At 38.6% G+C, this 27483-nt stretch overlaps 1 protein-coding gene across 1 annotated transcript in view; it reads right to left on the bottom strand.

Annotated features, from left to right (window-relative positions):
• Window positions 1–896: 896 nt before the first annotated feature.
• Window positions 897–27483, bottom strand: part of twsg1a (twisted gastrulation BMP signaling modulator 1a) — a 47590-nt gene continuing 21003 nt past the window's right edge. Inside the window, exons 3-5 of the mRNA XM_062023612.1 lie at window positions 16180–16279; window positions 4910–5161; window positions 897–1239 (exon numbers count right to left, since the gene is read on the bottom strand). Of these exons, the coding sequence (XP_061879596.1) occupies window positions 1058–1239; window positions 4910–5161; window positions 16180–16279 (534 nt within the window). The 3' untranslated portion in view covers window positions 897–1057. The remainder of the gene's footprint in view (window positions 1240–4909; window positions 5162–16179; window positions 16280–27483) is intronic.

The following is a 27483-nucleotide window of genomic DNA, read 5'->3' as shown; positions in this document are numbered from 1 at the left end:
AAACAACAGCTACAAAAACAATGAAGGCACACAGCTTCAGTCCAGAGTATACTAGACTGGTAAAACACGGACGTAGGGCCTACAGCCGCGTTTTAAAAAGTCATTCATTTTACTTTTTGAAACCGATACCGATCATTTCCGATATTACATTTTAAAGCATTTATCGGCCGATAATATCGATATTATCGGACATCTCTACTTGTGAGTGTTGATGACACAGCTTTGCAAGTTGATATTCTAGTTTCAAGCATGTTTTACTCAATATACTGTAGGTCATCAAATCTCAGCAACAATCTGTAATATCTTCCTGAGATCATTTAGGACCAAAACCCTTAAAACAAGTAAAACACTCTAACATCAAATCTGCTTAGTGAGAAGAATGATCTTATTAGACAGAAAATAAGCAGATATCACCCTTATTTGAGATATTTCATCTTACTTAGATTTCACTTTTTGCAGTGTGACAGTAGTGCTCAAAAATAACAGTCGCTGCCATATCATAAGCAGTCATTAAGGCAAAACAGAATAAAACCATCTACAGTAAAGTAAAACAATGATGTCATGTCACTGTGATTATAAAAAAAGTAAGCTTTGGTGACCTCCATGAGTGAGGCCATCCAGTTCTGTCTGGCAGTCGTGCAAACCGCCAACACTGAGGAAAACAAGTGTTTTGAAAGCGCACGTACAAAGAGCATTTGTGTGTGGCTGCCACAGATTGCCCCCCCCCCCCCCCCCTCACTTTCTCTCACTCGGTCAGTGAGCAATGGAACACCTGCGGCCGAGAACGCCATAATCACAGCCTTGTTTGTCCAGGAAATGATGCGTTTCCTGACTCGGGCACCAGCAGGCTAAGATTAGAGCACGCATGAAAACCTCAAAGAAAGCTAAGAAAACCCCCTTTGAGTCCACATCACCAAAGTTTTATTTGGCCTGAGACTTAGTGTGTAAAAATACAATATACATATACACCTTTAGTAAAAACAGACTTGAAAACATATCTAAAAATATACAGTGAACAGCAGAGTAAAACTTACAAGGTGCTTTTCCCCACAAGTCTTTAGAAGAGACAGTTCATACACTTGACGGCCTTGCTGCCGTAGTCCACGCACTCAGGCCCGATGCACTGGCAGCAGGCGTTGTGGAACCAGCGGTACTTGGATCCTCCCATGGACTCGCAGTACAGCTTGCACTGGCGGATGGACACGCAGTCGTCAAAGTAGACCACCGTGCACATGTTGTCTGCAACCCAGGCGGAGAAGACAGCAGCTGTTAAAAGGTTGTTTCATCCACTCGAACGCTCACTGTTACTGCTGCTGTCATTACTTTTCAATCTTGTGGAACCTTTTCACCACTAATGGCGTTGTTGCCAGCCCACACTATCGAGTACAACACACGCACCGCATCACAAAACTATAAAAGCATGGATGACAATTAGAGATGTCCGATAATGGCTTTTTTGACGATATCCGATATTGTCCAACTCTTAATTACCGATACCGATATCAACCGATACCGATAAATACAGTCGTGGAATTAACACATTATTAGGGATGTCCGATAATGAATGATGGGTTTTTAACATGTAAAGCGACTTTGGGTACTTAGAAAAGCGCTATATAAATCCCAGTTATTATTATTATTATTAATGGCTTTTTGCCGATACCCGATATGCCGATATTGTCCAACTCTTAAATTACCGATACCGATATCAACCGATATATACAGTCGTGGAATTAACACATTATTATGCTTAAGGTACTTTTAAAAAAAATTAATAAAACAAAATAAGATAAATAAATTAAAAACATTTTCTTGAATAAAAAAGAAAGTAAAACAATATAAAAACAGTTACATAGAAACTAGTAATTAATGAAAATGAGTAAAATGAAGTGTTAAAGGTTAGTACTATTAGTGGAGCAGCAGCATGCACAATCATGTGTGCTTACGGACTGTATCCCTTGCAGACTGTATTGATATATATTGATATATAATGTAGGAAGCAGAATATTAATAACAGAAAGAAACAACCCTTTTGTGTGAATGAGTGTAAATGGGAGAGGGAGGTTTTTTGGGTTGGTGCACTAATTGTAAGTGTATCTTGTGTTTTTTATGTGGATTTAATAAAAAAACAAACAAAAAAAAACAACAAAAAAAACCAACGATACTGATAATAAAAAAACCGATACCGATAAATTCCGATATTACATTTTAACGCATTTATCGGTCTGCCGATATTATCGGACATCTCTACACATTATTATGCCTAATTTTGTTGTGATGCCCCGCTGGATGCATTAAACAATGTAACAAGGTTTTCCAAAATAAATCATCTGAAGTTATGGAAAAAAATGCCAACATGGCACTGTGGTAATGTGTTAATAATTTCACACATAAGACGCTCCTGAGTATAAGTCGCACCCCCGGCCAAACTATGAAAAAAACTGCGACTTATAGTCCGAAAAATACGGTAGTTGCCTCTCCGTGTTCAGGTTGTCACTAAAAGTAGGTCCTCGGAATACCATTTATAAACTCTGCAAGTATGAATAAATGGGAACAAACCTGGAAACCTTTACTGATATATATTGAATCATAATTTAGACATTTAAGAAAAAAAAACAAAAAAAAAACCTGCCATCTTTTTTGTAGGTGTATTCCTTTTTTGTTATCTTTATTATTTTCTGTATTGATCCTACACTATTATTGTTTTTTTTGTTTTGTTACTTCTAAAATTGGCCTTCCCACGGTTTACTTGCTTATTTATTTATTTATTTTTTGTGACTTTTTATTTTGTATTGTTTTACATCTGATCAACTTCTGTGACTTTCCTTTTCTTTTTGAAGTGTGAACGGTGGAGAGGCCCTCGAGAGGTGATCTCGGGATCACTTCCTGAGGATCCTTGATGCCGAGGAATGTTCATCCATCTTGCTATGGTCTGGATAGCCTGCTGATCCTGAGCCAGAGCGGGATGGATGGATAAATATATACAATATCTGGGTATCTTTTCTAATAATGTTTATACTGTAAACCTTGAATTGTTCAAGTTGAAGTGCACCTCCCTCCTCAAGTGTGCATGTGAGTGGATGTGTGATTGTATGAAGGTTTTTCGTGACCAAAGTATGACTGTTAAATGTGATTTTAACTGTAAAATTCAATTAAAATATTGGCAAAAAAATAATAAAAAAAGTAGGTCCTCTGCGTTAGCGCTTGAAATAACAATACCGCTAATACTTGGTTAATATTCAGGTGTGCATATCGAGTATTGTTGGCAGATTTTGGGATGTTTATTTGGAGCCCATTATGGTTATAGATGACTCCCAAAGGTGTATTGTTAGCCACCTCATACATGCCGTATATTACCAATAAGAATGAATAAAAACAAACAAAAAAATGTGTTCTTGTTAGGGATGTCCGATAATGGCTTTTTTGCCGATATCCGATATTGTCCAACTCTTAATTACCGATACCGATACATACAGTCGTGCAATTAACACATTATTATGCCTAATTTGGACAACCAGGTATGGTGAATATAAGGTCCTTTTTAAAAAAAATCATAAAATAAAATAAGATAAATAAATTTAAAAAAATGTATTGAATAAAAAAGAAAGTACAACAATATAAAAACAGTTACCGTACATAGAAACTAGTAACTAATGAAAATGAGTCAAATGAAGTGTTAAAGGTTAGTACTATTAGTGGAGCAGCAGCACGCACAATCATGTGTGCTTACGGACTGTATCCCTTGCAGACTGTATTGATATATATTGATATATAATGTAGGAAGCAGAATATTGATAACAGAAAGAAACAACCCTTTTGTGTGAATGAGTGTAAATGGGGGAGGGAGGTTTTTTGGCTTGGTGCACTAATTGTAAGTGTATCTTGTGTTTGTTATGTTGATTTAATTAAAAAAAACAAAAAAAAACGATACCGATAATAAAATAAACGATACCGATAATTTCCGATATTACATTTTAACGCATATGACTCCCAAAGGTGCATTGTTAGCCACCTCATACATGCCGTATATTACCAATAAGAATGAATAAAAACAAACAAAAAAATGTGTTCTTGTTAGGGATGTCCGATAATGGCTTTTTTGCCGATATCCGATATCGTCCAACTCTTAATTACCGATACCGATACATACAGTCGTGCAATTAACACATTATTATGCCTAATTTGGACAACCAGGTATGGTGAATATAAGGTCCTTTTTAAAAAAAATCATAAAATAAAATAAGATAAATAAATTTAAAAACATTTTCTTGAATAAAAAAGAAAGTACAACAATATAAAAACAGTTACATAGAAACTAGTAATTAATGAAAATGAGTAAAATTAACCGTTAAAGGTTAGTATTATTAGTGGAGCAGCAGCACGCACAATCATGTGTGCTTACGGACTGTATCCCTTGTATTGATATATATTGATATATAATGTAGGAAGCACAATATTAATAACAGAAAGAAACAACCCTTTTGTGTGAATGAGTGTAAATGGGGGAGGGAGGTTTTTTGGGTTGGTGCACTAATTGTAAGTGTATCTTGTGTTTGTTATGTTGATTTAATAAAAAAAAACCAAAAAACCCGATACCGATAATAAAAAAAACGATACCGATAATTTCCAATATTACATTTTAAAGCATTTATCGGCCGATATTATCGGACATCTCTAGTTCTTGTCTTACACAGGGATTGTGAATGGTGGGCAATATAAGTAAAAAAAAGTGCATTTCCCCTTTGGCAGTGTCAGATAAAAGTAAGGATTAATATCAGAATGTTGGATGCAGCTATACACGTCTGCAATATAATATTCCTTTCCTATTAGTGTGGTACTATTGTGAGCACTTTTGATGGACTTAACTGATGACTAATGTTCGCTGGGAGGAAGAACGCATCGTAGTCACCTTGAACGTCGTAGCTGGCGTGGATGCTGTTCCCGGGCACCGACACGTTCTGGTGCGGGCCGTCAAGAGACTCCAGGAAGGAGACCAGGTGGGACAGCTCCTCAGCCACGGGGAAGGAGACCACCATCATGTTGACGGGCGCGTCGCCTTCCGTGAGGGCACGGAAGAGCGAGGGAATGGGCCGGTGCAACTCCTCCACCGTGCTCTTGGACGTGGCCGGAGAGTCGCTGTAGTTCTTGGGGTTGCACATGCCTGACATCCCAGAGGACATGAGAGGGTTAAAGAAGGTCAAACAAGAAGGTGTATACCTACAATTAGAGAAGTCCAATAATGGCTTTTTTGCCCATATCCGATATTTCGATATTGTCCAACTCTTAACTACCGATTCCGATATCAACCGATACCGATATATACAGTCGTGGAATTAACACATTATTATGCCTCATTTTGTTGTGATGCCCCGCTGGATGCATTAAACCAGGAGTCACCAACTTTTTTGAAAGCAAGAGCTACTTCTTGGGTAGTGATTAATGCGAAGGGCTACCAGTTTGATACACACTTAAATAAATTGCCAGAAATAGCCAATTTGCTCAATTTACCTTTAACTCTATGTTATTATTGATAATTAATGATATTTACACTTAATTGAACGGTTCAAAAGAGGAGAAAACACGAAAAAAATGACAATTAAATTTTGAAACATAGTTTATCTTCAATTTCGACTCTTTAAAATTCAAAATTCAACCGAAAAAAAGAAGACAAAAACTTAAAAAAAGAATTTATGGAACATCATTAGTAATTTTTCCTGATTAAGATTAATTTTAGAATTTTGATGACATGTTTTAAATAGGTTAAAATCCAATCTACACTTTGTTAGAATATATAACAAATTGGACCAAGCTATATTTCTAACAAAGACAAATCATTATTTCTTCTAGATTTTCCAGAACAAAATTTTTAAAAGAAAATCAAAAGACTTTGAAATAAGATTTAAATTTGATTCTACAGATTTTCTAGATTTGCCAGAATAATTTTTTTGAATTTTAATCATAATAAGTTTGAAGAAATATTTCACAAATATTCTTCGTCGAAAAACCAGAAGCTAAAATGAAGAATTAAATTAAAATGTATTTATTATTCTTTACAATAAAAAATATTTTTTTACTTGAACATTGATTTAAATTGTCAGGAAAGAAGAGGAAGGAATTTAAAAGGTAAAAAGGTATATGTGTTTAAAAATCCTAAAATCATTTTTAAGGTTGTATTTTTTCTCTAAAATTGTCTTTCTAAAAGTTATAAGAAGCAAAGTAAAAAAATAATGAATTTATTTAAACAAGTGAAGACCAAGTCTTTAAAATATTTTCTTGGATTTTCAAATTCTATTTGAGTTTTGTCTCTCTTAGAATTAAAAATGTCAGGCAAAGCGAGACCAGCTTGCTACTAAATAAATACAATTTAAAAAATAGAGGCAGCTCACTGGTAAGTGCTGCTATTTGAGCTATTTTTAGAACAGGCCAGCGGGCTACTCATCTGGTCCTTACGGGCTACCTGGTGCCCGCGGGCACCGCGTTGGTGACCCCTGCATTAAACAATGTAACTTTACCGTGAATTGATTAACGTGGACCCCGACTTAAACAAGTTGAAAAACTTATTCAGGTGTTACCATCTAGTGGTCAATTGTATGGAATATGTACTGTACTGTGTAATCTACTAATACAAGTTTCAATCAATCAATCAAAAACAAGGTTTTCCAAAATAAGAGAACAACTTCAACTCCAGTAATGGAAAAAAGTGCCAACATGGCACTGCCATATTTATTATTGAAGTCACAAAGTGCATTATTATTGTTAACATGCCACAAAACAGCAGCTTGGAATTTGGGACATGCTCTCCCTGAGATAATCCTGATACCCACTACAACTATGGGAAATACTATACTTTGACTTTCACAAATTGCATTATTTTTTTTAAACATGCCTCAAAACAAACAGCTACAAAACCATGAGGGCACACAGCTTCAGTCCAGACCAGGGGTCACCAATGTGGTGCCCGCGGGCACCAGGTAGCCCGTAAGGACCAGATGAGTAGCCCGCTGGCCTGTTCTAAAAATAGCTCAAATAGCAGCACTTACCAGTGAGCTGCCTCTATTTTTTACATTTTATTTATTTACTAGCAAGCTGGTCTCGCTTTGCCCGACATTTTTAATTCTAAGAGAGACAAAACTCAAATAGAATTTGAAAATCCAAGAAAATATTTTAAAGACTTGGTCTTCACTTGTTTTAATAAACTCATTAATTTTTTTACTTTGCTTCCTATAACTTTCAGAAAGACAATTTTAGAGAAAAAATACAACCTTAAAAATAATTTTAGGATTTTTAAACACATATACCTTTTTACCTTTTAAATTCCTTCCTCTTCTTTCCTGACAATTTAAATCAATGTTCAAGTAATTAATTTTTTTTATTGTAAAGAATAATAAATAAATTTTAATTTAATTCTTCATTTTAGCTTCTGGTTTTTCGACGAAAAATATTTGTGAAATATTTCTTCAAACTTATTATGATTAAAATTCAAAAAAAATATTCTGGAAAATCTAGAAAATCTGTAGAATCAAATTTAAATCTTATTTCAAAGTCTTTTGAATTTCTTTTAAAAATTTTGTTCTGGAAAATCTAGAAGAAATAATGATTTGTCTTTGTTAGAAATATAGCTTGGTCCAATTTGTTCTAACAAAGTGTAGATTGGATTTTAAGCTATTTAAAACATGTCATCAAAATTCTAAAATTAATCTTAATCAGGAAAAATTACTAATGATGTTCCATAAATTCTTTTTTAAATTTTTTCAAAAAGATTCAAATTAGCTAGTTTTTCTCTTCTTTTTTTCGGTAGAATTTTGAATTTTAAAGAGTCGAAATTGAAGATAAACTATGTTTCAAAATGTAATTGTCATTTTTTTCGTGTTTTCTCCTCTTTTAAACCGTTCAATTAAGTGTAAATATCATTAATTATTAATAATAACATAGAGTTAAAGGTAAATTGAGCAAATTGGCTATTTCTGGCAATTTATTGAAGTGTGTATAAAACTGGTAGCCCTTCGCATTAATCACTACCCAAGAAGTAGCTCTTGCTTTCAAAAAGGTTGGTGACCCCTGGTCCAGAGTATACTAGAGCATACTTGCCAACCTTGAGACCTCCGAATTCGGGAGATGGGGGAGTAGGGGCGTTTGGTGGTAGCGGGGGGTGTATATTGTAGGGTCCCGGAAGAGTTAGTGCTGCAAGGGGTTCTGGGTATTTGTTCTGTTGTGTTACGGTGCGGATGTTCTCCCGAAATGTGTTTGTCATTCTTGTTTGGTGTGGGTTCACAGTGTGGCGCATATTTGTAACAGTGTTAAAGTTGTTTATACGTTCACCCTCAGTGTGACCTGTATGGCTGTTGATCAAGTATGCATTGCATTCACTTATGTGTGTGTAAAAGCCGCATATGTTATGTGGGGGCTCCCAGACCGTTGTTGAGGGGCGCAGGGGAGACGTCCTATGTATTTCGGGGCTAACAACCTTCACTTTACCCGGAAGTGGTCTTTACAGCTGAGGGTGAATGACGATGCCGGCGGTTTGTTGCAACTTTGTGACTTTATTGGACGCAGCCATCCACCAAGCTAGAGCACCTGCATGCACTCACTGTCGCCGCTCGCTCACCTCTCTCGCCCACTCACTCACTGACGTCACTCACCTCACATGCTGTCATATCTTAAAGGGCCACACACACACACACACACACACACACACACACACACACACACACACACACACACACACACACACACACACACACACACACACACACACACACACGCTACTCTCATAACAACTAACAAGACATCATGGCGAAGCCAGAAGTCGAGTTTCTTAACATGGAGACATTCTCAATACTTTTCTTTTGTCGAGCACAAAGAAAATAACATTTTAGTTAAATGTAAGTTGTGTCTTGGATCAAAGATCCTATCTACTTAGAGTTCAAGTTAAAGTGCCATTATGTTGCAGCTATTTAAAATAGGTTTGTCAATTTGTTCTGGCCTGAAATAAATTGGCCCTTTGAAACATATCTTTGTCTTTGTGTGTTGTATGTAAACCACATTGTTTGTGTGTTGTATGTAGACCACATTGTTTGTGTGTTGTATGTAGACCACATTGTTTGTGTGTTGTATGTAGACCGCATTGTTTGTGTGTTGTATGTAGACCGCATTGTTTGTGTGTTGTATGTAGACCACATTGTTTGTGTGTTGTATGTAGACCACATTGTTTGTGTGTTGTATGTAGACCACATTGTTTGTGTGTTGTATGTAGACCGCATTGTTTGTGTGTTGTATGTAGACCACATTGTTTGTGTGTTGTATGTAAACCACATTGTTTGTGTGTTGTATGTAGACCGCATTGTTTGTGTGTTGTATGTAGACCACATTGTTTGTGTGTTGTATGTAGACCGCATTGTTTGTGTGTTGTATGTAGACCACATTGTTTGTGTGTTGTATGTAGACCACATTGTTTGTGTGTTGTATGTAGAGCACATTGTTTGTGTGTTGTATGTAGACCACATTGTTTGTGTGTTGTATGTAGACCACATTGTTTGTGTGTTGTATGTAGAGCACATTGTTTGTGTGTTGTATGTAGACCACATTGTTTGTGTGTTGTATGTAGACCACATTGTTTGTGTGTTGTATGTAGACCACATTGTTTGTGTGTTGTATGTAGACCACATTGTTTGTGTGTTGTATGTAGACCACATTGTTTGTGTGTTGTGTGTAGAGCACATTGTTTGTGTGTTGTATGTAGACCACATTGTTTGTGTGTTGTATGTAGAGCACATTGTTTGTGCGTTGTATGTAGAGCACATTGTTTGTGTGTTGTATGTAGAGCACATTGTTTGTGTGTTGTATGTAGACCACATTGTTTGTGTGTTGTATGTAGAGCACATTGTTTGTGTGTTGTATGTAGAGCACATTGTTTGTGTGTTGTATGTAGACCACATTGTTTGTGTGTTGTATGTAGACCACATTGTTTGTGTGTTGTATGTAGACCACATTGCTTTCTGAGTTCAGTGATGCAAATGCCTGTCAAGTTGATCAACACATTGTATTATTCTCCAGTGCAATAACAGTACTGAAATGAAGGCTATAAGGGCATTAAAGGGAGCTTTTTTTAAAAAAAAAAGAAAAGAAAAAGAAGTAACTAAATAGTTACTTTTCACAGTAATGCATTACTTTATGGTGTAAGTAACTGAGTTAGTAACGGAGTTACTTTTGAAATAAAGTAACTATTAACTGTAACTAGTTACTGGTTTTCAGTAATCAACCCAACACTGGCCACCACAAATAAAAATGTGTGAGACACTGATAAATATAAAAAATAATATGGTATTATTGTTAACAACAAAAACTATGCTGAATTATCCAACTATATTCATTGAAATCTCTTAATATCTCACAACATTAAAGCAAGTCCTTCCTATGTGCCTCTGAAAGTACAATCCTCCATTTGCACCTTCACCCAGATCTCATCTAAACTGCCGTGTCGTCTTGTGCTGCTCAGCTTCGCCAAAGTGGCTGTGAGTAGTGACAGATCTCCATGGAACAGGAAATTAAACTAATATTGTGATAGGCACGCACACACACACACACACACACACACGCACACACACACGCACACACACACAGGAAGTGACAAGGTGGTGCAGATGATCAAAGGCAGCTCGGGCAGGAAATCAGAAGGCCAAGAGGTCGTCCCGCTCGGACGGCCTGCTCTGTTGAAAAAGCCGGCCAGAGATCCAAAGCAAACAAGAAGAACAAGAAGTGGCGCATACATCTGGAACTCCTCGGCTCCAACAAGATTGATCCTCGAGGTGGGAACCTTTGGACACCTCACCAATTGATTACGATTACGATTCAGAGGCTACGATTTGATTAGAAATGGATTATTTATACATCTATAATTATTATATTCCATCCATCCATTTTCTACTGCTTGTCCCTTATTTGTTCACGGGGGATGCTGGAACCTATCTCAGCTGCATTCGGGCGGAAGGCGGGGTACACCCTGGACAAGTCGCCACCTCATCGCACGGCCAACATTGTATATTATTATTATATTGTATTTTATTTTGTTAATATATTGTATATTAGTCAATCCATTTTCTACCGCTTGTTCCTTATGGGGTCGCTGTAGCCTATCCCAGCTGCATATATTTATATTTTTTATATGTAATTATTATTATTATTATGTCTAATCAGGCTGCACCAATTTGAGAAAAAATCTAATTGCAACTTTTCTCTCCAAAATTGCAATAGCGATTCAATTTGCGTTTTTTAAATATTTTATACACACACATGCATAAAACTGCAAAAATAAGGAGTGACGGTATACATGTTAATTTTAGACTGTCAATCAACATATTGACAAATATTTTTGTCCCAAGAACAGTATGCAATAATTTACTATACTTTATATATTTTGGCTACTCAGAGCTTTTGTCTGCATCATGCTCTTAACTGAAGAAATAATCGATAAAAACTATAGTCTTTATTATGTGATGTAATTATAATATATATAGTAACAATTAGAGATAATGGCTTTTTTGCCGATATCCGATATTCCGATATTGTCTAACTCTTAATTACCGATTCCGATATCAACCGATACCGATATATACAGTGGTGGAATTAACACATTATTATGCCTAATTTTGTTGTGATGCCCCGCTGGATGCATTAAACAATGTAACAAGGTTTTCCAAAATAAATCAACTCAAGTTATGGAAAAAAGTGCCAACATGGCACTGCCATATTTATTATTGAAGTCACAAAGTGCATTATTTTTTTTTAACATGCCTCAAAACAGCAGCTTGGAATTTGGGACATGCTCTCCCTGAGAGAGCATGAGGAGGTTGAGGTGGGCGGGGGTTGAGGTGGGGGTGTATATTGTAGCATCCCGGAAGAGTTAGTGCTGCAAGGGGTTCTGGCTATTTGTTCTGTTGTGTTTATGTTGTGTTACGGTGCGGATGTTCTCCCGAAATGTGTTTGTCATTTTTGTTTGGTGTGGTTTCACAGTGTGGCGCATATTTTTAACAGTGTTTAAGTTGTTTATACCGACACCCTCAGTGTGATCTGTATGGCTGTTGCCTTGCTTTATCAATGAATTCTCAGAGTTCGTTGCTGATCTAGTGACGCACGCCGACAATATAATCATAATGGGGGACTTTAATATCCATATGAATACCCCATCGGACCCTCAGTGCGTGGCGCTCCAAACCATAATTGATAGCTGTGGTCTTACACAAATAATACATGAACCCACGCATCGCAACGGTAATACAATAGATCTAGTGCTTGTCAGGGGTGTCACCACCTCCAAAGTTATGATACTTCCATATACTAAAGTAATGTCCGATCATTACCTTATAAAATTTGAAGTTTTGACTCTTTGTCAACAAGCTAATAATAATAATAACTGCTATAGCGGCCGCAACATTAATGCTGCCACAACGATGACTCTTGCTGACCTACTGCCTTCGGTAATAGCACCATTCCCAAATTATGTCGGCTCTATTGATAAACTCACTAACAACTTTGACGATGCCTTGCGCGAAATTATTGATAGTATAGCACCGCTAAAGCTAAAAAGGGCCCCTAAAAGGCGCACCCCATGGTTTACAGAAGAAATTAGAGCTCATAAATTATCATGTAGAAAACTGGAACGCAAATGGCGCGCGACTAAACTTGAGGTTTTCCATCAAGCATGGAGTGATAGTTTAATAACTTATAAACGCATGCTTACCTTAGCTAAAGCTAAATACTACTCAAATCTCATCCGCCTCAACAAAAACGATCCTAAATTTCTGTTTAGTACAGTAGCATCGCTAACCCAACAAGGGACTCCTCCCAGTAGCTCCACCCACTCGGCAGATGATTTTATGAATTTCTTTAATAAGAAAATTGAACTCATTAGAAAGGAGATTAAAGACAACGCATCCCAGCTACAACTGGGCTCTATTAACACAAATACGACTGTATATACGACGGACACTGCCCTCCAAAATAGTCTCTCTCTTTTTGATGAAATAACATTAGAGGAATTATTACAGCGTGTAAGTGGGATAAAACAAACAACATGTTTACTTGACCCACTTCCTGGGAAACTTATCAAGGAACTGTTTGTATTATTAGGTCCATCAGTGTTAAATATTATAAACTTATCACTTTCCTCCGGCACTGTTCCCCTAGCATTCAAAAAAGCGGTTATTCATCCTCTGCTCAAAAGACCTAACCTCGATCCTGACCTCATGGTAAACTACCGACCGGTCTCCCACCTTCCGTTTATTTCCAAAATTCTCGAAAAAACTGTTGCACAGCAGCTAAATGAACACTTAGTGACTAACAATCTCTGTGAACCTTTTCAATCCGGTTTCAGGGCAAATCACTCTACGGAGACAGCCCTCGCAAAAATGACTAATGATCTATTGCTAACGATGGATTCTGATGCGTCATCTATGTTGCTGCTTCTTGATCTTTGCGCCGCTTTCGATACCGTCGATCATAATATTTTATTAGAGCGTATCAAAACACGTATTGGTATGTCAGACTTAGCCTTGTCTTGGTTTAACTCTTATCTTACTGACAGGATGCAGTGCGTCTCCCATAACAATGTGACCTCGGACTATGTCAAGGTAACGTGCGGAGTTCCCCAGGGTTCGGTTCTTGGCCCTGCACTCTTTAGTATTTACATGCTGCCGCTAGGTGACATCATACGCAAGTACGGTGTTAGCTTTCACTGTTATGCTGATGACACTCAACTCTACATGCCCCTAAAGCTGACCAACACGCCGGACTGTAGTCAGCTGGAGGCGTGTCTTAATGAAATTAAACAATGGATGTCCGCTAACTTTTTGCAACTCAACGCTAAGAAAACGGAAATGCTGATTATCGGTCCTGCTAGACACCAACATCTATTTAATAATACCACCTTAACATTTGACAACCAAACAATTAAACAAGGAGACTCTGTAAAGAATCTGGGTATTATCTTCGACCCAACTCTCTCGTTTGAGTCACACATTAAGAGTGTTACTAAAACGGCCTTCTTTCATCTCCGTAATATCGCTAAAATTCGTTCCATCTTGTCCACTAGCGACGCTGAGATCATTATTCATGCGTTCGTTACGTCTCGTCTCGATTACTGTAACGTATTATTTTCGGGCCTCCCTATGTCTAGCATTAAAAGATTACAGTTGGTACAAAATGCGGCTGCAAGGCTTTTGACAAAAACAAGAAAGTTTGATCATATTACGCCTATACTGGCTCACTTGCACTGGCTTCCTGTGCACTTAAGATGCGACTTTAAGGTTTTACTACTTACGTATAAAATATTACACGGTTTAGCTCCAGCCTATCTCGCCGATTGTATTGTACCATATGTCCCGACAAGAAATCTGCGTTCAAAGAACTCCGGCTTATTAGTGATTCCCAGAGCCAAAAAAAAGTCTGCGGGCTATAGAGCGTTTTCTATTCGGGCTCCAGTACTCTGGAATGCCCTCCCGGTAACAGTTAGAGATGCTACCTCAGTAGAAGCATTTAAGTCCCATCTTAAAACTCATTTGTATAATCTAGCCTTTAAATAGACCCCCCCTTTTTTAGACCAGTTGATCTGCCGTTTCTTTTCTTCTCTCCTCTTCTCCCCTGTCCCTTGCGAGGGGGAGTCGCATAGGTCCGGTGGCCATGGATGAAGTGCTGGCTGTCCAGAGCCGGGACCCCGGGTGGACCGCTAGCCTGTGCATCGGTTGGGGACATCTCTGCGCTGCTGACCCGTCTCCGCTCGGGATGGTTTCCTGTTGGCCCCGCTGTGGACTGGACTCCCGCTGATGTGTTGGATCCACTGTGGACTGGACTTTCACAATGTTATGTCAGACCCACTCGACATCCGTTGCTTTCGGTCTCCCCTAGAGGGGGGGGGTTACCCACATATGCGGTCCTCTCCAAGGTTTCTCATAGTCATTCACCGACGTCCCACTGGGGTGAGTTTTTCCTTGCCCGTATGTGGGCTCTGTACCGAGGATGTCGTTGTGGCTTGTACAGCCCTTTGAGACACTTGTGATTTAGGGCTATATAAATAAACATTGATTGATTGATGATTCACTTGTGTGTGTGAAAAGCCGTAGATAATACGTGATTGGGCCGGCACGCAAAGGCAGTGCCTTTAAGGCACGCCCCCAGTATTGTTGTCTGGGTAGAAATCGGGACAAATTGGGGAGAATGGTTGCCCCGGGAGATTTTCGGGAGGGGCACTGAAATTCGGGAGTCTCCCGGGAAAATGGGGAGGGTTGGCAAGTATGACTGGGAGACGCAACTGCTCTGTACTTCTCCCTATGTCCGTGTACCACTCCGTACAGCGACGTTTTAAAAAGTCATACATTTTCCTTTTTGAAACCGATACCGATAATTTCCGTTATTACATTTTAAAGCATTTATCGGACGATAATATCGGCAGTCCGATTTGTTGTGGTCTTTCTTGAACCATTTGGAAAAAAAGATATAAAAATAATTAAAAACTTGTTAAAAAATAAGCAAGTGATTCAATTATAAATAAAGATTTCTACACATAGAAGTAATCATCAAGTTAAAGTGCCCTCTTTGGGGATTGTAATAGAGATCCATGAACTTCATTCTAAACATTTCTTCACAAAAAAAGAAATCTTTAACATCAATATTTATGGAACATGTCCACAACAAATCTAGCTGTCAACACTGAATATTGCATTGTTGCATTTCTTTTCACACTTCTTTTTGACAGACATTTCAAAAAAAATCTCACGTACCCCTTGGCATACCTTCAAGTACCCCCAGGGGTACGCGTACCCCCATTTCAGAACCACTGTCTTACGTGAATGAGCTAAATAATATTATTTGATATTTTATGGTAATGTGTTAATAATTTCACACATAAGTCGCTCCTGAGTATAAGTCGCACCCCCGGCCAAACTATGAAAAAAACTGCGACTTATAGTCCGAAAAATACGGTATATGTTACCATGTAAATGTGACATGTGCCCCTTTTCTTAAGTCTGTGCACCACTTTGGCCAACTGGGGTCGTTTCTAAATGTGCTATACAAATAAATAAACCGAACTGAACTAGAATGTCTTACCATAGGGGGGCGACACTGACGTTTATTTCATGAGGTCCTAAAAAGCATGACAAATCCAGCTGGTTGGCGTGCGCCACTCACCTACGCAGTCGCAGCACTCCTCCCACAAGTTGCCCAAACACAACATGCACTCCTTGCAACACGAGCAGTTGCCATCGGTGGGACGACACTGGCACAGCTCCTGCACAGCACACAAACACACAGCGCTATTAATACGTTTCATATCATGGTGTACTTTGCATCATACTGAGACCTGCTTAAGATACAAAAAAGTGGGTGAAACTTCCAGAAGACTTGAGTTCAGCACCCTCCTCCTCCTCCTCCTCCCTCTTGCTTGCTTTCTTTCTTTTCTGAGGCGGAACAGAGAGCGCATTCCTCCGAGTCAAGGTCACCGCCATGAGGGAGGCGGGGGACTTGTGAGGGGGGAGAAAACACCTGGGGAACAGAACATGGCTGCACTTTCCCCTCATTCGCTCCTTTTTCATTTGCACAGATCTGTAGAAGCTATCTCCCGACTCATAAACAAGCAACAGTGACTCCCTGGCGAAGAAATCACACACACACACGCTTCACCTCATCGCCATCTTCTCAAATGGCAAAAGCAGGCATCGCTATTATAACCAGCGTGGTGGGGGGAACCTAATGACCTCCTCAGCTCTCCTTTGTCATATTCGCAAAGTTGTACTCAGCAACCAAAACAAAAAGGTGCGTAGAAGAAAGGCAAGCATCACCTGAGCCATTAGAGCTGACCTTCTCAAACAATCAACTAAGCATTACCCTATTGCTTGTTGATGAGAAAAATGAATAAAGCAAAGCCCAAACGAGAAATCCGAGGCTCGGAGCTAAACAGATCCAAAGTTGGAACATCTGATGTACTCGGCTTTATTTTGTCATGTTTGGAAAGGTGTTACGTTGAACAAAGCACAGTAAGTAACGTCACAAATAGGAGTGTCATGATCCGGAATTGACATCAGATACCAGCAAAAAAATCGGATAATGTCCTCCAATGAGCACACAAAGTTGGTCTTTTATTCTATTGTAGTCAAGTCATTTACAAAAGGTAAACATGGAGCTAAAGCCTATTAGGAGTTAGCAGCTACACAACAACTGGGCACACAATAGCACACAAGCTAGACATACATACATACATAAGTGTCCATTGTTGAACAATATTACAGAATACAACAGCATTTGTCAATAGGGATGTCCGATATTATCGGCCGATAAATGCTTTAAAATGTAATATTGGAAATTATCGGTTTCGGTTTCAAAAAGTAAAATGTATGACTTTTTAAAAGGCCGCTGTGTACACGGACGTAGGGAGAAGTACAGAGCACCAATAAACCTTAAAGGCACTGCCTTGGCGTGCCGGCCCAGTCACATAATATCTACGGCTTTTCACACACACAAGTGAATGCAAGGCATACTTGATCAACAGCCATACAGGTCACACTGAGGGTGGCCGTATAAACAACTTTAACACTGTTACAAACATGCGCCACACTGTGAACCCACACCAAACAAGAATGACAAACACATTTCGGGAGAACATCCGCACCGTAACACAACATAAACACAACAGAACAAATACCCAGAACCCCTTGCAGCACTAACTCTTCCGGGACACTACAATATACCCCCCCCCCCCGCTACCCCCTTGCTCCCACCTCAACACCGCCCGCCCCCCCACCCCCCCCGCCCACCTTAACCTCCTCATGTCCCAAATTCCAAGCTGCTGTTTTGAGGCATGTTAAAAAAAATAATGCACTTTGTGACTTCAATAATAAATATGGCAGTGCCATGTTGGCATTTTTTTTCCCATAACTTGAGTTGATTTATTTTGGAAAACCTTGTTACATTGTTTAATGCATCCAGCGGGGCATCACAACAAAATGAGGCATAATAATGTGTTAATTCCACCACTGTATATATCGGTATCGGTTGATATCGGAATCTGTAATTAAGAGTTGGACAATATCGGAATGTCGGCAAAAAAGCCATTAAGGTTTTAAAGTATCAAATAATTAGAGTTGCATATTACTTAAACATGCAAAATCTCCAAGGTAACAACCTGTTACGCCAGTTTATGGGCGTTTTTGTTCACTTCCTGTCTTGCGCTCTTATTTTGTTTCCACTTCCTGTTCTGTTTGTACTGTTCTTGCGGTAGCTTCATCTTGCTGCTTAGCCCTGTCTTCATCACCTGGGGGTGATTAGTAATTATGTTTTTCACCTACTGCAAATCATCATCTAGGCAGTATTTAATGTAATGTATTCTATGTTGGTGTGGGATTACCTACTACTTGCTATTGCTTACTACTTTTGTTTGTTGTTAGCTCTCAATTAGCTACTTTTTTGATGCACGGCTTCCTTGTTCTTTTTCTAGTGTGTATTTCGGACTTTTTGTCAATAAAGGCTCGTTTACTTGCACGCTGTCCCATGCCTTTTGAGGTCACAACTCCTGCTACAACTACAACGTACTAAAAAGTATCCAGTAACAAACGTGTCCGCATGTGTCATGAGCTTAACTTCGTGAATTATTGTGACCAGTATGTGTTGCCAAAAAAATTACCAATTTACTTCAACTTAAAGACAGAATAAGTCCATTCTAGACGGTTAATAAGTTTATTTTTTTTATACCTTCCATTGTTCTCTGAGTAATTTCAATTAGTCATACCTTTTTTTAAATTCTACACTACAAATAAACATATGTACAATTCCTGCTAATGTCGTATCGGATGAATACAGGTATCGGACAATACTCAAAGCTCCAATATCGGTATTGTATCAGAATTTAAAAAGTTGAACCGCTATTTAATAATAATAGTAATAATAATTTTTCTAACATTCCACACTGCAAAATGATAAAAGTATATATGATTCCTGCTGATATCATGTCGGATCCATATCTGCATTGGCCAATACCTCAAGTTCCAATATCATATTGTAACACCCATGGTCACAGGCACCTGAGGGTCCGAGCTAACCTTCTTCACGAGTGTAAGAAAATAAAGTACACACCAGCATTGTAATTGTTGAGAATATTATTGTGGAGGGGTGTGCCAGGACCGGCCTCGAAGACAGCGACAGGTGCGTAGATGGCCCAGGTGGGCCTTGTTATCTAATCACCTGTCGCCTTTATTAGCAGCAGCCGGGATGAGACACAATGCTGGAGCTGGAGTGGGAGCGAGAGAGCGAGAGACGGACGCAGAAAAACCTTTGGCTGAAAAGCAAAACACTAGCACTAGTGTTATGGAAATAAAACAGTGTTGTGACTCTAATCCGGGCTCTCGTGGTAGTGTTTGGTGGTCTGAGGAACCCACTGGAGGGCAACCTCCACAATTATTAAGGCAGAAGAGCCCCAAAGTCCAAAATGATGAATCTGAGGCTCAGAGCTAAAAAAAATCTCATGAGAAGCTGATGTTCTCAGCTCAGACAGGATCATTTAATTTCTAATTTGCACATTTGTACAAAGCATTATGGTAAACAGTCAATTTCAAAATAAAAGCAGAAACTAAAGCTGATATTAGAGTAATGATAAATATTGAACCCCAGCCCAGGATGTCACACTGGAAAGTAGGACAGCAATCTGTTGGATGTTTTAAAATAGGAGCATTGAAAAATCAACATTTAGGGCTTTAATTTTGAAATCCCACCTCAGAATACTTCCTAGGTGACATCCTGAGGTTGTATAGTTGTTAGAATCAAGCTGAAATGTATGCATTATAGCAGTGGTCCCCAACCACCGGGCCGCGGCCCGGTACCGGTCCGTGGACCGATTGGTACCGGGCAGCACAAGAAATTTAAAAAAAAAAAAAAAAAAAACATTTTTTTTTTTTTTTATGAAATCAACATAAAAAACACAATATATACATTATATATCAATATAGATCAATACAGTCTGCAGGGATACATGATTGTATTTAATTATGTAAAAAAAAACACAACAAAAAAACAAAAAACATTTTTTTTAAATACACCCCCCCCTCCCCACCGGTCCGTGGGACAAATTTTCAAGCGTTGACCGGTCCGCAGCTACAAAAAGGTTGGGGACCACTGCATTATAGGGCTGCAACAACTAATCGATTACATCGATTAAAATCGATTATTAAAATAGTTGCCGATTAATTTAGTCATCGATTCGTTGGATCTATGCTATGCGCATGCGCAGAGGTTTTTTTTAATTAATTTTTTGTTTTTTTTAATAAACCTTTATTTATAAACTGCAACATTTACAAACAGCTGAGAAACAATAATCAAAATAAGTATGGTGCCAGTATGCTGTTTTTTTCCCCAATAAAATACTGGATAGGATAGAAATGTAGTTTGCCTTTTTTATCCGATTATTAATTGATTAATCGAAGTAATAATCGACAGATTAATCGATTATCAAATTAATCGTTAGTTGCAGCCCTAATGCATTATAATGCTGAATCTTGTCCACAAAGCTGATCCTTCAAAGTTTTACCATGATGCTTGGAAAAGATGCAACACAGAGTTAAAAGTGGCCTGGCTTGACAGGGTTTTTCCAAAGTGGACGCTGCCCGGCTTGGACTGCAGTGGGCTGTAGGAGGAGATGACACACGCACACAAGCACCACCCTCGCCTCTGACCGCTGGCATGTTGGTGTCGGCAGGGTCGTTTGTTGTCCCGGCCGATGATTCATCTGGCCAAAAAAAAGCCACCTGTAAGCGACGAGCCAGCGAGCAAACAGAGGGAGTGGGGGTGCACGGAGAAGAAAAGCGCGGCCTGCAGATGTTTTGGGTTGTGTAGAAAGTGAATCCAGAGGGAAAAGACGTTGGTGGTTTTGAAGGCAAAAACTGTGCCAAAACCTGCTGGAGAACTTTTGGACTTGGCCGTTTGGAAACAAATCATTTAGCTTCAGCATGCCTTTTAAACAACAGTTTAGCAAGGATGAGGACATCACAATAAAACAAAAATATACCTTTGACATTATGTTCCCTTCAGAGCCAAACTCAATATGAATGTGGACATTTAACATAAAATCATAGAAATGTTGTTTACCTTTTTAAAAAGTATGCATACCTTTTTTTCCCCGGAGTATAAGTCGCTCCGGAGTATAAGTCGCACCGGCCGAAAATGCATAATAAAGAAGGAAAAAAACATATAAGTCGCACTGGAGTATAAGTCGCATTTTGGGGGGAAATGTATTTGATAAAAGCCAACAGCAAGAATAGACATTTGAAAGGCAATTTAAAATGTCTAAAGAATAGTGAACAACAGGCTGAATAAGTGTACGTTATATGAGGCATAAATAACCAACTGCTATGTTAACGTAACATATTATGGTAAGAGTCATTCAAATAACTATAACATATAGAACATGCTATACGTTTACCAAACAATCTGTCACTCCTAATCGCTAAATCCCATGAAATATTATACGTCTAGTCTCTTACGTGAATGACATCAATAATATTATTTGATATTTTACACTAATGTGTTAATCATTTCACACATAAGTCGCTCCACCATGGGAACTACCCGTATTTTTCAGAGTATAAGTCGCTCCGGAGTATAAGTCGCACCGGCCGAAAATGCATAATAAAGAAGGAAAAAAACATATATAAGTCGCACTGGAGTATAAGTCGCATTTTTTGGGGACATTTATTTGATAAAAGCCAACACCAAGAATAGACATTTGAAAGGCAATTTAAAATGTCTAAAGAATAGTGAACAACAGGCTGAATAAGTGTACGTTATATGAGGCATAAATAACCAACTGCTATGTTAACGTAACATATTATGGTAAGAGTCATTCAAATAACTATAACATATAGAACATGCTATACGTTTACCAAACAATCTGTCACTCCTAATCGCTAAATCCCATGAAATCTTATACGTCTAGTCCAGTGGTTCTTAACCTTGTTGGAGGTACCGAACCCCACCAGTTTCATATGCGCATTCACCGAACCCTTCTTTAGTGAAAAATAAAATGTTTATTTTTTTCAAATTCTAGTCAAAGTTACATGTTTTTGGAAACACTTTAGTAAGCGGAACATATTCAAAGTAACAAAGACTTAATTTAGAGTTATTTGGACACTAGGGGAACATATTCTAAGTAACAAAGATTTAATTTAGAGTTATTTGGTTAGGGTTAGGGCCAGGGTTAGAGAGTTAGTGTTATAATAAGGCCATGCCGAATAAGGCATTTATAAGTACTTAATAATAATTAGTTAAGAGCCAATATGTTACTAATTTGCATGTTAATAAGCAACTAATTAATGGTGAATATGTTCCCCATACTAAAGTGTTACCATGTTTATTTACTGGTGCATAAAATGAAGCGTGCATGAACATCACCTTGTTCAAAGAACAAAGCCAACACAGTGCATAAACTCACAACAAATGACACACCTGCAAACCAGTCAGCTGTTGCCGTATCCGTAATACGCCGATAGGGAGAAGTTTGTATTTACACGATGAATCGGGTGTGTCTTGACCTCCGCCGAACCCCTGAGGCCGACTCACCGAACCCCAAGGGTTCCATCCAACCCAGGTTAAGAACCACTGATCTAGGCTCTTACGTGAATGAGCTAAATAATATTATTTGATATTTTATGGTAATGTGTTAATAATTTCACACATAAGTCGCTCCTGAGTATAAGTCGCACCTCCGGCCAAACTATGAAAAAAACTGTGACTTATAGTCCGAAAAATACGGTATTAGACAGCGACTGCATCTACCCACCACCACACATATATTGCAGCCCTGTGGGGAACTTAGCATTGAAGTAGTGAGCTCCCACGAGCAAACCTTTTAAACGTTTTAGGATAACTTTAATATTTGACACCTGAAACCTTTCACATTTCAATCCAGAATAAATATTTAAAATAAAAAAATGCAACATTAAGACATAAACTTTGGCCATCTCTAGCTTCATATAGGCCAGGGGTGTCAAAATCAAGGCGGCCTTGAATGAATCATCTATGGCCCCCAGGATGATATTTGATTAGTATTAGAACCGGCCCGTAGGCCACAGCCGCCTGCTGCTGTTTTGCACGCACCAATACTCCATCGGTGTTCAATTTTTCAAGATGGGGTCCCAGGGACTCCATCAAGTCATAAAAATGGGGTCCCACAGTAAATTTTTGGGGTCCACTTTTTTGTAACTATTTAGAAAACAAATGATAAATGTATGCATTATCCTGTTATAGCTCATATTCTATATTGTGTTTTGGAAAAAGGTGGTCATAAACGTTACTTAATTTATTTAAAAAAAATAATACAAAAGAAAGCACATTTTTATGCATATGTATTCAGTTATAAACATTCATTCACTTTCTTCTTTCCTTCATTTGTTTCCATATTTCTATTGTAATATTTTCAGAAGGTGTTTGTTCTATTTTGGCCAAAGTAAGACAAAGAAAACAATCTGAAGTTGTCTTTTTTATTTTTAATGCCATGATTTTAATAGTCCGGCCCGCGTGTGCACAGATTTTCCTCCATGCGGCCCCTGAGCTAAAATGAGTTTGACACCCCTGATATACCGTATATTTTTCGGACTATAAGTCGCAGTTTTTTTCATAGTTTGGCCGGGGGTGCGACTTATACTCAGGAGTGACTTATATGTGAAATTATTAACACATTAGCGTAAAATATCAAACAATATTATTGATGTCATTCACGTAAGAGACTAGACGTATAAGATTTCATGGGATTTAGCGATTAAGTGACAGATTGTTTGGTAAACGTATAGCATGTTCTATATGTTATAGTTATTTGAATGACTCTTACCATAATATGTTACGTTAACATACCAGTTGGTTATTTATGCCTCATATAACGTACACTTATTCAGCCTGTTGTTCACTATTCTTCATTTATTTTAAATTGCCTTTCAAATGTCTATTCTTGGTGTTGGCTTTTATCAAATACATTTCCCCCCAAAATGCGACTTATCTCCAGTGCGACTTAGATATGTTTTTTTCCTTCTTTATTATGCATTTTCGGCCGGTGCGACTTATACTCCGGAGCGACTTATACTCCGAAAAATACAGTAGGCTATTGAATTGTTTATCAATATATAAGACGTCATTGTAGGATAATGAGACTCGAGCTAACACAGGTGTAGCGGGTAAAGTTAAATGATGAAATGATGTTCATGTTGGGAACATTCAACACACACGCACACACACACACGCACACACGCACATAGCAGCAGGAGACTAATCTGACTAAATGCAACATGACAGGTGGCATAAAGCCAACCAAACACCTCATGTTCTCCACCATGTTAGAAGTTACCATTCTCCCATCATGCACTGGCATCCACGAAAGCACACACACACACACACACACACACACACACACACACACACACACACACACACACACACACACACACACACACACACACACACACACACACACACACACACACACACACACACACACACACACACACACACACACACACACACACACACACACACACACACACACACACACACACACACACACACAGGAAGTGATGCCTCAACATGAAACCAGCCAGTGCTAATTCAAAACATGGTCATCCACAGGCTTACCAGAACATTCTGGTCTTTGTTACCAGGTCATGGCTGGCAGATGTTTTGCTATTAGCAGCAGAATATTTGTTTTTAGGACAAAGGTCCTCCGACTTTTTTGGATGAAAGCAGAAATCCAGACTTCTCCTCGTAGTTTGCATCCATCAGAGGAGAGTTTGCCATTGACAAGACTGGCATGCGAGAAACAAGCGCTATAGGAAACTGGGCTACTTCCACGCGTTTAGCATGATAATGCTCAGTACGACCCTGGAGTGGAAATAGGAGTTCAGAACATTTAGATACAAACTCTCAGATCCTATTATCGTATTTTTCGGACTATAAGTCGCAGTTTTTTCATAGTTTGGCCGGGGGTGCAACTTATACTCAGGAGCGACTTATGTGTGAAATTATTAACACATTAGCGTAAAATATCCAATAATATTATTGTCATTGACGTAAGAGACTAGACGTATATATAACCTGATAAAGACCCAACACTTCCATCCAGTTACCGGCCAATCTCCCTGATTAATGCTGATCTTAAAATTATCTGCAAAGTATTAGCTCAAAGATTAGAAAAAGTCACTCCATATATAGTACATCCTGATCAAACAGGTTTCATCAAAGAGAGACAATCGTCCAACAATGTTCGCCGTCTACTCAATGTGATAGACTATTCTGTTATTCATAATTTAAAAACAGCTGTTGTTTCATTAGATGCTGAAAAAGCATTTGATAGAGTGAATTGGAATTTTCTTTTAGCTACTCTACAGAAATTTGGATTTGGAGACTCATTTATAGAATGGATCAAGGTCCTATATAGTTTCCCTACAGCCTCGGTTAGAACGAATAGCCAAATCTCCCCAAGGTTTAATCTTATGAGGGGCACAAGGCAAGGGTGTCCACTTTCTCCGTCACTGTTTGCTATATTTATTGAACCTCTTGCAACCGCAATTCGACAGCATGCAAATATTAAAGGCATCCATACCGCAACCGTTCATCATAAAATAAGCCTTTATGCTGATGATGTATTACTTTTCTTACAAAATCCACATTCTTCTCTTCAAGATACAATCTCACTTATCAATAAATTCAGTTCTATTTCAGATTACTCAATCAACTGGTCCAAATCTACTGTGTTACCAATAAATTTTGACTTCCAGAGCACCTCATCGATTCCACTGCATAAAGGGAACATTAAATACCTGGGAATCAATATTTCCTCCACATTGTCAGATCTGAATCGCTTGAATTACTCCCCAATCTTAAAATTGATTGAGGATGATCTGGCGCGTTGGAAAGCACTGCCAATCTCACTTATGGGAAGGGTTTCTACCGTGAAAATGATGGTCTTGCCTAGGGTTAATTATCTCTTTTCAATGATTCCAACCAAACCTTCTCAAATCTGGTTTAAATCACTAGACTCACACATCAATCAGTTTCTTTGGAAGAGTAAACCAGCACGAATCAGCCTTAAAACTTTACAAAAACCAAAAGAATACGGGGGTCTAGAACTCCCAAACTTTTCATATTACTTCCTTGCAAATAAACTACAATATATACTAAAATGGACCAATCCCACTTTATTAGATAGTTTATGGTTAGAGATTGAACAATCACTTAGCCAGGAGATCCCAATTTCTAACTTGCCCTTTATTAGCCAAATTCTCCGAAAACACAACTGCTTCAAAAGTATTAATATACGCACTACCTTAACAGCTTGGTGGGAGTTTTTGAAAATAACTGGATCCCCGCTCACTCCCTGTCAATTTACGCCTATTTGGAATAATCCTGATTTTCTTTTAAACAAGAAGCCATTGAACTTTCCAACATGGTATGATAAAGGAGTCAGATGTCTTGGGGATATCATCAATGCAAACAGTTTTATCTCTTTTAAAAGTTTAATAACACAATATGCAATCAATCCTAATAAATTCCTAGAATATATACAAATCAAATCTGTAATTAGCGCAAGATTCAACAAAACAACATGGGAAAGTAATCCTACGACCGTTAAATTCTTCAAAACATCTGCCCCCAAAGCTTTATCCAAATTATATGCTCTCTTATCAAAAATAGATAACACAATAAGTATCCCAACTTCCAAATGGCACTCAGACGTATCCACAAGCCTTGACCCAGAATTCTGGAAACAAATATGCCTCAATACTTCTCGTTTGATTAAGAATCCAAATTTACGACTGATTCAGCTCAAAATACTTTACAGAATACATTACACCGGTCTAAGAATGTATAAAATGGGTTTAGCCGACTCTAACATTTGTGTACACTGCTCAGATAATAAGGTAGATAACTACTAACACTCAATGTGGTCCTGTGCTCCCGTGAGTAACTTTTGGCTTGGAGTGTGCGAGAACCTATCATTAGCGTTAGAGATTCCTATTCCCATCTCCCCCGCACTCTGCCTGTTGGGTGATCTCTCCGCAACTGACTTTGATATAAACAAAACATACCTCCTTATAAATGCAATAGGCATCGCCAAGAAAACTATTCTCATGAATTGGAAATCAAAAAATAATTTATGTATAAACCTTTACAAAAACATTTTATTAGATTATGTAGTTATGGAAAGAATGTCTGCTGAATCAAAACAACAACTGACAGAATTCAGATCTCTTTGGGCACCGCTAATTGATTTCCTGACCTGATTCCCATGGGGGCCGGGGCTGGGGCTCTGTCCCGGGGGTCTTGCTCCGTGGGTGGGGGGTCGTGGGTGCCGGGGGGGCCGTGTGCCGCGGGGTCGGGTGGGCCTGGGGTGTGTTCCCTGGTGCCGGCCTGGCGGGCCGATCCGTGGGTGGTCTGGGGGCTGGGGGTGGATGGGGGTGCCTGGGC

The sequence above is a fragment of the Entelurus aequoreus genome, linkage group LG16, assembly GCF_033978785.1.
Source record: "Entelurus aequoreus isolate RoL-2023_Sb linkage group LG16, RoL_Eaeq_v1.1, whole genome shotgun sequence".
Classification (NCBI taxonomy): domain Eukaryota; kingdom Metazoa; phylum Chordata; class Actinopteri; order Syngnathiformes; family Syngnathidae; genus Entelurus; species Entelurus aequoreus.
Note: the sequence above shows the minus strand (reverse complement) of the source record. Positions and strands in the feature narration are given on the sequence as shown.